The sequence below is a fragment of the Lampetra fluviatilis genome, chromosome 32 (assembly GCF_964198595.1).
Source record: "Lampetra fluviatilis chromosome 32, kcLamFluv1.1, whole genome shotgun sequence".
Classification (NCBI taxonomy): Eukaryota; Metazoa; Chordata; class Hyperoartia; order Petromyzontiformes; family Petromyzontidae; genus Lampetra; species Lampetra fluviatilis.
In genome coordinates this window covers 9,253,460-9,267,174 of record NC_136306.1, presented here as the reverse complement: position 1 = coordinate 9,267,174, position 13,715 = coordinate 9,253,460, and the positions used below count along the sequence as shown (strand labels likewise).

The following is a 13,715-nucleotide window of genomic DNA, read 5'->3' as shown; positions in this document are numbered from 1 at the left end:
CAGGGGACAATAAAAATGACAAAGATGAACCATTATGGATAATAAAAAAGTAAAACATCTTAACATGCACGTCGGTTTCAATCTTGTCTGCTCCTCGATGCCCACTCGACCACAAACGTGTCAGCTAGTAAACCGATGACTTAAAATCAGACAAAAGACATTGTACATCTTCACCCCATTCTGCGTAAGTGAACAATAAATACGACCCAAGTTGTATTGCGTTTGTGCCGTGTAGTTCTCCGTTGTGTGTTTTCGGGTTGCGCTGCGCGTTGTTTGGCACGATGTGCGAAGTTCTTGGCCATGATGAAACTGAAGCTCCCCCTTCGCGTCTTGTGTGTTGCCACGTGTTCTTATTTTACCGCACGTGGTGCAACTCGATAAGCACATCACAGAAACGTTAGATACGTTTTATAGCCTAATGTACATTTGTTTTGCATTCTGCACGATTTAGTATTTTTTCATCCGTGCCCCCACCCCCTTCAGATTAGCACGACTGGCCCATGTACATTGGGAAAGAAGTTGAACATACATACTATATCTAGATTTGAAGCTTTCGTGACTGCAATGATTCATACTCTTAGTTTTTTCGGTAAAGTCACGTAGGTAAAAAATGAAATAATTTTTTTTATTAATTTTAATTTCACTTTTTTACCTACGTGACTTTATCGAAAAAACTAAGAGTATACATACTATAGCCCTGGATTAACTGAGAGCCGACTAATTTTACAAACCTCGTGTCCTTTTTTGTGGACGCGCTACCCAGCATCTACGCGATCGGCGACGTGGTGGCCGGGCCCATGTTGGCGCACAAGGCGGAGGACGAGGGCATCATCTGCGTGGAGGGCATGGCTGGTGGCGCGGTGCACATCGACTACAACTGCGTGCCCTCCGTCATCTACACACACCCCGAGGTGGCGTGGATCGGCAAGACTGAGGAGCAGCTCAAGGAGGAGGTAAGGAGCGGTGGCTGGGAGATGTTAACTACCTCGCCCGGTGTACATGGAGGTCGTGGGCTTGATCCTGACCCTGACGCCTGGTGTATATTTGGAGTTTTCATGTTCTCTCTCCCCCCCCACAGTTAGAATCAACATCACACGTTCCGAGTGTGGTTGCTATACATTCCGTTGAGCTATCATTTGTGGCCAGATCGCTTTTGACAAGAGCTATATAGCTCAGTGGGCCTTACGTGGCAAAGTAAAAAAAATAGTTTCGTTCACTTCCACCGCTATCTGCATGCTCTCCGTAGCATCGTTATGGGACCGTGTTGGCACAAGCTCATTCTGTTAATTGTAAAATGTATTGCAGTCTTCATTCTTCCTTCTCTCTCTAATGCGTTACCATTCCTTTGATCCTTTGAGAAGGATAACTGTGTTTATGCTATAGTTATGTAACAATTGACCTCCCCTCCCAACCCCGGTGCTGAATTCTCACGATTTGTTACGTTTTGTCCGTACAGTTTTGTTCGCTCCACTGGCAAAAATGTAACAGCTGATTATTTGCCTAACATTTCTTTTTATAAATCGCAACTTATTTTTCGGTACACAATTCTTTGCGTATGTTGTCAGCGTAAAAAAACATTCTTTTCTTCGGTCAGTGTTAGCATCCTTAACGGTCGCATTCTACACAAACGTTCTGTCGTAGCGCTTTTTTCCCCGAGACATTCAGGAGCTGTACGACGTACGGTTGCCTGGCTTGACCACCTCGATGTGAAACTGCAGTTGTTGCTCTGCTTCTGTGAAAGAGCAAGAAGAATGATGTATGTCTCTTCCTGCACAGACTGTGTCCCTATTCTCATTCAGGCTGCCTTGAACGAACTCGCTCACCATCCTCTGCTGTGAACCTTTTGTGAAACAACAGCCACGGGCACCGCAAAGAGACAAACGCAATTGCGCGTCTTTACCTCCGTGGTTTTTGAGATTGTACACGTAAACTTTAAATTAAATTGAGTGTGTATATTCTGGCAAAGTGGATATCCACTTTGCAAACTGTATTCTCAAAGACCAACACTCTAATGTTCACACTACCTGGACGTCGATTGCCATGCAAGTTGAGCAGTGTGCGGGTCTACAATTTTGATTTAAAAAAACGTATCTCCTGTACAATGGGCTGAGTGAGTGGGACTTGCAAGTCAAGGTTTGTCACCCGTCTGTAGAAGCATGCCGTTTGGCATAGTATGCACGATGTGTACGTGTTCAACGTCCGATATAATTGCCCCTGTGTGTTTCTGCCTGTCTGTCCGTGGGCAGGGAGTGCCGTACAAGATCGGCAAATTCCCTTTCGCCGCAAACAGCCGAGCCAAGACCAACGCCGACACGGACGGCCTGGTCAAGATCCTGGCGCACAAGGAGACGGACCGCATGCTGGGAGCGCACATCCTGGGATCTGTAGGCATCACACAGTCACTCAGACCGTCACTCACACAGCCACGCATGCAGTCACCCGTGCAGTGACCCACACAAGTCGTTCTCGCACCTTCACTGGCACAAATAACCCGCCCACTCACTCGCACGGTGGTCACCCACACGATCGCTCGCTGTCACTCAGCCGTCCGCGCAGTCAACTCACAATCTCACTCAGTCACCGACACGGTCACTCGTGCAGTCACGCACACAGTCACTCGCAGTCAATCACGGCGTGGATTTAAGGCATGCGCCACCACTCCCGTGCTTTGGTCTACACTTAATATTGTGCGCATCTCGAAACAAAACCCTTTTGCGTCAAAACAAATGTTTCTGTAGAGTTTGTGTGGAAGACAATAGCCTCTTACCGCCCTGTTAAGTGGAGAGGGCTAATTCTGTGATTCTAAGACTCCAATTTGTAGGGGTCTGTGCATCATTCGTTTTAATAGCTTTCAACATTCAATCCACTCCTGGATGAAGGCCCTCCCATACTGTGTTGGTCATGGGGGGTATTTTTTAAGCATACTGAGCGTTGTTCATATAATGCAAAATACGACACCCTTCGTGCTTTTCTATGTTGAAATTGTTGACTTTCTTATTCTTTGGTTCTTTCAGTAAAGTCACGTAGATGGAAAAATAATAATAAAAATTAAGTGAATAAAAAAACCACTAATGTAGACTGTAGCCTGGTTCTTAATCAAAGCGAGTGTACTGGTAGTCTATAATGTAGACTGTAGCCTGGTTATTAAGTTTGGTGAGTGTCCTGGCAGTCTGCAATGTAGACTGTAGCAATGGTTATTAAGCTGGGTGAGTACTGGCAGTCTATAATGTAGACTGTAGCCTGGTTCTTAACCTCGGTGAGCGTACTGGCAGTCTATAATGTAGACTGTTGCCTGGTTTTTAAGCTGGTGAGCGTATTGGCAGTCCATAATGTAGACTGAGTGAGCGCACTGGCAGTCTGTAATGTAGACTTATTCTGGTTCTTTCAGTAATAAAAGATATATATACAAAAACAGAAACCACGACGTGTCGATCGCAACACAAGCGGTCGTAATCAGGAAAAAAAAAGTTGTTTTCACAAATCTGTAGAATAACATTCAAGTAATAAAAACACTTTCAAGGATTAACTTTTTAACAGCAGGTCAAGAGCAACCACAACTTCACACATTTGGCTTTGCATTTAAAATAAATGTGCTGGCTGCTCTGACTGATTACCTTTAAGGGTTGTGTTTTGTAGAGTACGATTAAATCTACTTAAAACTACTTTTTTTGCAAATGATAACCACGTAGATATTTTCTAATTTTATTTTCAACGGCTACGTAATGGATCAGTATCATCAGCATCGTCATCATTTTCAACTTCATATCGTACCTCGTACAAGCATAATACGAGTCACCGAAGCAGCAATGGAATTTAGAAGCACAGTTGAACATAGCACTGCACGTAGGTAGCAGCAGACGTGAAGTTCAACATACATACATTTGTACATCGTTTAGTTCCTGATTCGTGCCACTGTGCGTGCGTGCAGGGTGCCGGCGAGATGATCAACGAGGCGGCGCTGGCGATGGAGTACGGCGCGTCGTGCGAGGACGTGGCGCGCGTCTGCCATGCTCACCCGGTGAGTGCCCTCGCCCCCTCCACCACCACCACCACAATCGACGCTCTCCACAGCGCTTTGCGCGGAGGTATCCAACTGCATAAATCAGTGCCCAGCGGAAGCGTCCGCGATGCTAACGCGCCGCTACCACTTGCATCGGTTGGCGATATTGGCGATCTCCGACAGGATTGCAACGCCCGTTGCGATACGGAAACGCGGTGTTTACCTGGTTGGCAGGTGTGAATGCGTGCGCCCTGTGGTAATCCGGTGCTCGCAGGCAATGGTTGGCGGATCCCAAAAATTGTGGAACTCCCAAATACAGTAAAACCTTAGATTGCGAGTAACTTGGTCTGCGAGTGTTTTGCAAGACGAGCAAATTTTTAAAATCAATTTTAACTTGATAAACGAGCGAGGTCTTGCAATACGAGTAGTACGTGTATACACTTTGTCTGCCGAGTGTCACGTGATCACAAGTGATATACGAGTGCTTTGGATTACAAAGACGCTTCCGGAACGAATTATGCTCGCAATCCAAGGTTTTGCTGTGTGTTGGATTCACAAATCCTCGCGAGATTACATCTGTAATCCACTGTTTTGGAAGGAAATGTTTGTGGATAACAGATTGTGGGAGTCCTCCCAAGTTCGGTGGGCTGTGATGTGGAGAGGTAATACTGGCATAGAATTTGGGCTCATAAGCCCATCCATTCAGACCTTTCAGCATCATCCACTTGCATGTGTTGAGTTTCTCTGTGTTGTCTGGTTTCCTCCCACGCACAAAACCCTTTAAAAAGGAATTGTCCAAACATCCAAATGCAGAAAAATCCTGAATGAAAGTCCTGAGGATGGTGATAATGCTAGGGGCCAGGGTTTTGTCATCACTGCCAAGATTTTGAGTTCAAAATCCGGTCAGCCGCCCAAGATATATACCAGATTTGCTGCATGTCAAGTTAGTTTTTTTTTGCTGACATTTATATTTTCGATGGCCAGCACCAACGCTAGCTGTTTTGTCTTGGTTTATAAACAAATTCTGCTAAAATAGACAACATTTCCATTGACCTAACTTTGAGCTTGTTTTTTCTTCATCAAATGAATGCAAAGGACTTTGCAGAGGAAGATGTCTTCCATATATTACACTTGCATGTCACTTCATAGCATTTCTCCACACTGGAGGACACTTCTAGTTTGTTTTTGAGCCTCCTCTAAAATTCCTCCGAGATTTTTTTAAATTATAATGAAAATAATACACATCCTTTTGTCAATCCACTGCTGGATGAAGGCCTTACCATGAGGGCCCAATAACCGGGTTAGATAGCGCTCACCTCTTAACGTTCGACCCGTGGCCTGGAAGTGACCTCACCGTGTCGGGTTTCTAGAACAGTGCGTCAACCGCGGCACCACCACTCCACCCCATTATAAAGCTTTTTTGCAGGAACCGTGTAGCTTTCTCTGCTTGAAATGTGTTTTCTGATGCATAAAAGAATTGGCCTGTAGTCAAAAACAATCATCAAGAAAAAGAGGAGGGGGGGGGCCTTTCTTAGCTCACTTTTTGGGGGGAGTGACCTTGGAGAAAGGAAGTCCGCTGAAGTACAGTTTATTATATTATTGGTTCTTTCGGTAAAGTCACGTAGCAGGGAAACAATAAAATAATAAAAATATTGTTTCCCTTCTGCGTGACTTTACCGAAAGAACCAAGAATATGAATCCCTGCAGTCACGGAAGCTTTTAATCACAGTTTATTTATTGTTTAATTACAGGATTTTAGTCTTTGATGGGAAAATGAGACGGAACAAGTCTGCAGTTACCCCAGAATGCGGACGAAAAGATTTATTCTTATCCCACATTATTTTGCCAGTTTTTTTTGTAATTACAAAAGTGCTCTTCTCAGATTGCCTTCCTGACATTGCTATCGTTCGCAAGAGCGTTGCTGCGACGATAACCCTAATATTGAAATTAAATTTGAGAAGAGTCATGTTGCAAACAACATTGGGGAAATTAGCATTGCTGATTGAATCCTGCATCCCTCTGGAGATATTACAAACTAAAATAAAACTTTTTTTTAATCTTACCAGGTAATGGCCCACTGCGCTATATATCTTTGTCAGAAGAGAGCTGGCTATCACAAATGGTAGCTCAATGAAGTGGCTTATTCCGACGTGGACATTTATAGCCGAAGCCAAATACTCTAAATACCCTAAAATGTGCGCCACCTATAGTGAGGTCGTGCACCACTTGTTTGGCAGCCAACAGTGTATTTGTGTTACGAATCAAAATGTGTCCCAACATTGAGGTCAAAAGTCATTGGCTTCTCACACATGTATTGGATGGCAGTCATTTTGCATTAAACATCCTGAGTTCGTGGTAATTAAATTGCATTTTCCAGTTGTTGGCTTACCAGAAAGTTGCATACATTTGATTGACCTCGGAAAGCTGAAAGGGATAGTTGACTCTCGAGCCAGGGTTTTAACTTCTGATATTGAGTCATACGTTCTCACCACTGTGCCAATTTGCCCAGAAACGTGAACATCCCATCGCAGATTAAGGAGTTGCAGCAGACAGAAATGATCACCACGCCTCTCATTTAAGGGTGACATTTAGATTCATAAAAAAATATATTTATCTCCGATGCCTTGTTGGGTTGGACCGTGCGTTGTTTGGCATGATGTGTTACGGTTTTCCTCCACGGACTTATTGGAGATTCCTCCCCGAAGAAACTTCCAGCATGTGCAGTGAAACTGATACATCCCCAACAGAAACCAAATCTTTATTTAGACGAGAGGAATTCGACATTCTATGAAGCTCTTTTTCACAGATGTCCAATAGGAACATCATTCCCTGCAAAACACATTGCATAGAGCCTATGCAGAAAAAAAATGCAAACACCTGTGCAGCAGTAATTTTTTGTTTGTTTGTCGTACTGCTTTTTGCCCTGACTGCCCTTATGGTCGCGCCCTTCCTTGCTTTTCCACAGACCGTGTCGGAGGCGTTCCGGGAGGCGAACCTGGCCGCCACCTTCGGCAAGGCCATCAACTTCTGAGCAGCCAGTGCCGCCGTCTGCGCGGCGTCTGCCCCAACGATTGAAAACATTCGCACACTGTGCCGACGCTGCGGCGCGCGTGCGCAGCGTTTGCACAGCAACGGGCAGTCTCGGCGACGGAGTGTGGTCGGGTCACCAGGTTGAATGCAAAAAGGAGTCCAATGGAGCCCACGACAGATGTATGGATTATTATTATCAGAGCACCATGCGCTAAGTTGCTAACGTGAGCACTATAACGCTACTGTTAAATATTGGGATATTAACGGTAGCACAACTTTAAAATTCATTACTCTATCCGGCCTTTTAATGCCCGTAAGTAAGTCAATAAAACAGCCGCAATGAGTTTTTGTTTGGTAATCTATGTTGGGTTTTTTTTCTAAGTTGGGGTTATGGAAAAATATAAAATGCTGACACATCGTTTTATTACCAGGATGTTATCGATGCTGTACCGAAATAAAATTGGCATCGTTATCTTTCCCCGGTAAAGCCGTCCACGCGTTTTGGCTTTAAACACCGAACCAGCAGTGCGTGACGACAGCGTTGAGAGGATGTGCACTGAAAGCAGTGGTGGCCTTGATCAAACTTGGATTGATCTTGAAGAAAGACCCTTCATGAAGATATCGGGGTGGAAATGATTGTACATCTGATACTGCGCTGTATTATCCAGCGTGAAAGTAAATCTTAGCGTTGAAAAATGTTCACTCTTTAATGGGCTCAACTCCATACGTCGAGCGGAAAGAAACGTGCGTGAAAAGAAATGTACGCTCTTGTTGATGGGTGTCTTGCCTTTGCTATATTTTTTTCGCGAACCACTTGTAAAATGTAAATCTGACTTTTTGATTCATATCCCCCCTACAGGCATCAGTGTTTCCAGTTGGCGAATTAAATTCCGTCCACTCGGGTTTCGCCCATGCCCAACGTGGTTGGTTCTTGTCTCTCTCAACTCTTTCTGCATGTCTGTGGAAATCCTGGCTATTATTCTGCTGCTTTACCGTTTCCCGTTTGCGTGTCCTGCACGCGCTATATCCGCACAGGCTGACCGGTAGCCCCCTCGCGCGCCCACCGGCCGGCTGTAATTCTCTGTGGTGCCGTTCGGTGCACACCTTGAATAAATTAAAATATTTAAACCCTCTCCGTCGGTGCTTTTCTCGTGGAATATTGTCATGCACGGACGCGCTGTGCTGCCACTGGGGTGTTCACACAATGGTGTTGGAGCACACACCGCAAGCTCACTGTATTAGCTTTTGTAATGAAGGTAAAGTCACAGACCTGCAATCACTCGCTCACGCCACTGCCATTGGATGGACCTCTTACGGGAGGGAGCTCTTGACAGCTACTCTGGAGGGTATTTGGCCTACTCTGCCATGCTGGCCAGAGGATTTGTAAGAGGTGGGAAAACCCCCACTTAGTACCACCACTTGTGGCCTGCCCATCCACTGGTGTACCGATTTATATTGCTGGGTGAACAGAAGTGGGGGGGATTTTAAAACCTTGACCAGGATTTCACCTGCCGCACCTAGAGATCGAACTGGATTGTAAATTCAGTGCCAACCGTTTCACCATCGGCTTACAGTCGTATACAGCCCTCTGCCAATCCATGTATGTGGGTCATGGGGCTTTGCCATACTTCACCATACTGACCAATGCAGGTTGGAAATTATTTCATCAATAAGTTTATAGCGCAGCTCAAGACCCACTGTGCCGTCACTCCCACCTTGTATATTCAGTGTCGATAGTGCGAGGGCTCGTACTTACATCAGTGCCAGGCTACAGACTTCGTTCGCTCGCGCAAATTAACAAAACGTTCAACTCATTCGTCAATAACACTGGTGGCCTTAAAGGTAAACAAATATACAATAGGTGACGTTCAGGCAAGAGTCCTTCATAGCAGACATATACTGAGCACAGGCAAAAATACCTAAAACGCGAGGTGCCGAGCAACATAAGCTAAATTATCTAAACGCGTCATGGGACCTCCTTTGCCAGTGCCAAAATATGAGAATAGTTTTTTCCCCCTTTATTCTGGCAACAAAAAAACACCTTTTACAAGGAATCATGCCTGCATTAACCACAATACTTGTGGTCAGGATGCAAACAAAAAACACTGATAATAAATGCATTGTCTTTGAAATTGATTGGTCCACACTAGAGACCGCTTTCTTTTGAGCCTCGTCTCAAAACGGTGTTAGACCAGAGGACGCCAAAAGGCGTACAGCACAAAGACAATACACTATCAGAGTAATGAGGGATCGGGGTGAGCAGCGACATCATGGGACCTACTTTGCCAGTACCAAAATAAGAGAAAAGGGTTTTTCCCCTTTTTTCTGGCAAACAAAAAAACACCTTTTACAAGGAATCATGTTTGCATTCTGACCACAAGTATTGTTGTAAATTCAGACACGATTTCTCGTAAAAAAAAATTTTGCCAGAAAAAAAGGGGAAAAAACCTATTCTCATATCTAAACGCATGTTTAAGCGCCAGAGTTGGCATCAAACCCATGGCCTCCTGTATACCAGGCGAGGTAGTTAACATCTCCCAGCCACGGCTCTTTCCTCTCTTAGGGCTCGTAGCCACCACTGGGGCCTCTGTACGTGAGCGAGGGGCTGGTGACCCCCTCCACCTTCAACTCGGGATCAGAATATTTTTGGAACCTCATTTGCCAGTAAAACATATGATAATTGGTTTTTTACCCTTCTATCTGGCAACAAAACTGACACCTTTTTTTTTTACAAGGAGTCATGTTTGCATAGACCACAATACCTGCAGTCATAATGCAAACAAAAAACATAACACTGATAATGTGTGCACTGTCCTTGAAGTTGATTGGTCCACACCCGAGACAGCTTTCCTTAGAGCCTCGTCTCACATGGGTTGGACCAGATGACGCCAAAAGGTTTTTTGTTTGCATTATGACTGCAGGTATTGTGGTCTATGCAAATGTAATGTAGTAACTCGGCGGGAGACGACTTCACGGGTAACACACTCTTTATTTTATCAAACTCGTTTACAGGTGACTCACACCTACTTTGTATCTCGGGTGACAAACACCCACTTAGTATCTCGGGTGACAAACACCCACTTAGTATCTCGGGTGACAAACACCCACTTAGCTACTTGGCGACTAACGCCCACTGAGCTACTCGGATGACCCACATCCACTTAGTATCTCGGGTGACAAACACCCACTTAGCTACTCGGCGACTAACGCCACTGAGCTACTCGGATGACCAACATCCACTTAGCTACTCGGCGACTAACGCCACTGAGCTACTCGGGACACTCCCTGCCCGGGGTATCCGTCTCGACTGTGGGTCCCCAGCCCGACCCACGGGGGCGTCGGACCCCGGGTCCCACAGCCTCGCCTCCGAGCCACACAGGGCCCCGGTCCCCACAAGGACGGCGGGACTAGGGGTCTCGGGGCACTAGGTCTTCAGCTCCGTCTTCGGGTCTTCAACTGGGTAACTCTCCCCGAGTGCTCTCGCGCGTCCCCCTTTATACCCCACCTGCGGACGTCGCTGCGAGCACCCACTTATTCGACCAATCGCCGGGCGCTGGCTACGATCCTCTTTTCCCACATCTCATCGTGCCCCACCACCCACGCCGCGCCGCCCCGCCATCTGTCACTCCCGGCGCGCGCGTCCACACCACGCCCACAACGCGTGCCCAACCCCGCACCCCGCGCCGCCCCGTGATCCATCACTGTCACCGTCGGCGCACGTCAATACCACCACTACATCACCCCCTACCACATAGCTCGCAGCCGACCCGGCTGCTATAAAAATATACAAACCGCCCGTGTGCCCCGTAACACAACACAACAACAAGAACAACAACTAACTTAACAACACAACACGACGCGAACACTACCATCCGCAACCCTCAACCAATGCCACCGCGACAATAGAACAATATATACAAACCGGCGAGTGACACTAGCAATGTATATGCAAAAAGGAAAATAAATGGAATAATTTTTTTTTTTCTTTCGACTCGTGCAGTGTCCCCTTCTTCTTCCGAGCGTCCCTACAACGGGACAGTACCCCGGCAGAGGGGAACACCGGGCGAGCTCGGTGTAGAGAAAAACGTCTTCATGAAAATTGTTGAGACCTAGCCCGAGTCCGCCTTGCCGGTCCGTCGTACGGCACCAGACGCGGTTGAACGTCCGGTGGTGCCGGCGGTTCAGGAAGACATCGGCCAGGCAACGAGGACCCGTGCGTGCCCCGGGGTTCAGGCTCTCGACGGTCAGCAGCCGTCAAGCCCGAGGCACCTGGGGGTGGGTCAGGTGGAGACACGTGAGGATCAGCCTGCGACACCTCCCTCCCCGAGTCGACGGTCACATCACACGCCCGGTCGTCACGGCACAGAACGGGGTCACACGGTGCCGCATAGGGCTTCAGTCGGGAGGGGTGCACGTACCAACGGCGTTTCCCCCATTTAATCTGTATACTCTGGGGTCGTGCAACCCGCACAATTTCCACCGGTCCCCTCCAAGGTCTCAACAACTTGGGGGACGTAGCCAACGGTGCATGTGGACAATGCAGCCAGGCCTTATCGCCTGGTTTCCAATCATGCGTATGCACCCTCCGCTCATGCAATTTCTCGTTCGCAATTTGCCACGACCGCGAATTCAACCTTGCCGCCTCCCGCGCTTCAGTCAATTTGGCGATATTAAATTTGATGTGGTCTGCCAATTTAGATTTTGCACGTGGCTGGGAAATCCCCAGTTGGACGTCCATGGCCGGATCGGCCTCCCGCCCATACATAAGAAAAAATGGGGAAAACCCCGTCGCCGCATGAGGGGCCATTCGATAGGCCGCGAGTACCCCCGGCACCTGTAAGTCCCAATCAACCTGATCGTCGCAGACCTGTTGGCACAACATAGACGTAATCGTCCTATTCAGACGCTCAACCATCCCGTCAGTCTGCGGGTGGTAGGGGGAAGTACGCACTTTCTTTGTACCCAACAGGTCGCACACCTCGCGCAACAAAACGCCCGAAAAATTCTTTCCTTGATCCGTCAGCAAGCGTTCGGGGGCGCCCTTGTTCAACACATAACCCTACTGGTTGGCGAGCGGCCATGCCATAGGCCATCGGGTGAAGTATTCCACGCCAACCAGCAGGAACCTATTTCCCCTTGGTGTAGCCGGAAAGGGCCCCAAGATGTCCAACGCTACCAATTCGTTTATACGCGAAACCTGAATGGATTGCAGCGGTGGATTAGCTGCCAATGGTGGCGGTTTCCTTTTGGCGCACCCTACGCATCCCTTAAGAATATTCGCCACGTCGTTACCCATCCCCGGCCAATAATAGTCTCGCTGGATTAGGGCGAGCGTTTTGTGAAAACCCAGATGCATGAGCCGTTCATGAGCTGCCAGAACAACCCTACCCCGCATAGCAACAGGCACAACGAGCACGTGACGCCGGGACATGTTGTCCCACTTCATCAAAAGGCCCTGTCTGCACACCCAGGAACCGACCCGCGCCTCCCCTTCTTCGGGAGCGCCAACTTTCCGACGTAGCGTAAGTAGGGAGCTGTCGGACATCTGGAGGCGGCCCCACTCAATGAGGGGCAACGACAACAGCGAATCCCTCCCCGTGGGGGCGTCCTCTCCCGGGTTGTCAGTGGCGGCGAGCGCAACTCCCGGGGTGCCGGCGACCGGGGGTTTGCACCGCGCCGATCCCAACAAACATGTGCAGTCCGTGCACGGCGGCAACCGCGACAAGGCGTCCGCATTTGAGTGTCGCAACCCCTTGCGGTAAATCGTCGTGAATTGGTAGTCTTGAAGGACCTCCAACCATCGGGACAATTGGCCCGATGGCTGTGCCACGCGCATAGCGTATTGTAGAGCCGCATGGTCCGTCCGGACCGTAAAATGACGGCCGTAAAGATACGGCCTGAATTGCTGTGTAAAAAACACAATGGCTAACAATTCACGACGAGTTACGCAATAGCGTTGTTCGGCGGGGGAAAGAACCCTACTACCGTAGGCGACCACCCGTTCAACCCCCCCAACCACCTGTGAGAGCACCCCCCCGATACCCGTATTGCTGGCGTCCGTGTCAAGCAAAAACGGTTGTGTGAAATCGGGGTAACACAAGGGGGGAGCCTGCACCAAGGCGTCACGGAGGGAGCAGAACGCAGCCTCCTCTTCCGCCCCCCAGTGAAACCTCACACCCTTAGCCGTCAAAGCGTGCAGGGGCCTGGCTATGGTGGCAAATTGCTTGACAAAACGACGGTAATAGGAGGCGAAACCAATGAAACTACGAACCTCCGTGACCGAGGTTGGCGTTGGCCATGAGCTGACGCAATGCGTCTTAGCAGGGTCCGTCGAGATCCCTGAACGACTCACGATATGGCCCAAATACCTGACCGATTCCCGAAGCAGAAAACATTTAGCCGGTTTAAATTTAAGCTTAGCGGAACGCATCCTGAGGAACACCGCTCTCAGTCGCTGGAGGTGCTCCTCGAAAGTCCGACTAAAGACGATGATATCGTCGAGATAAATCAAACAGGTATCCCATTGGAGGCCTGACAAAACCAATTCCATGAGTCTCTGGAACGTGGCGGGAGCGGAATGTAAGCCCATGGGCAAACGGTTGAATTCAAATAGGCCCCCAGGTGTCCGGAAAGCAGTTTTAGGTTTTGACTCGTTATCGAGTGGCAATTGCCAAAATCCAGAAAG

At 48.1% G+C, this 13,715-nt stretch overlaps 1 protein-coding gene across 4 annotated transcripts in view; it reads left to right on the top strand.

Moving 5' to 3' along the window:
- DLD (dihydrolipoamide dehydrogenase) overlaps positions 1-8,163 on the top strand; it is a 47,840-nt gene extending 39,677 nt beyond the window's left edge. For all 4 annotated transcript variants that reach the window (XM_078871489.1, XM_078871487.1, XM_078871485.1 and 1 more), the window contains 4 exons: positions 764-953; positions 2,247-2,384; positions 3,929-4,018; positions 6,966-8,163. In XM_078871489.1, coding sequence (XP_078727615.1) covers positions 764-953; positions 2,247-2,384; positions 3,929-4,018; positions 6,966-7,031 — 484 coding nt within the window. In that variant the 3' untranslated portion in view covers positions 7,032-8,163. The remainder of the gene's footprint in view (positions 1-763; positions 954-2,246; positions 2,385-3,928; positions 4,019-6,965) is intronic.
- Positions 8,164-13,715: the final 5,552 nt, after the last annotated feature.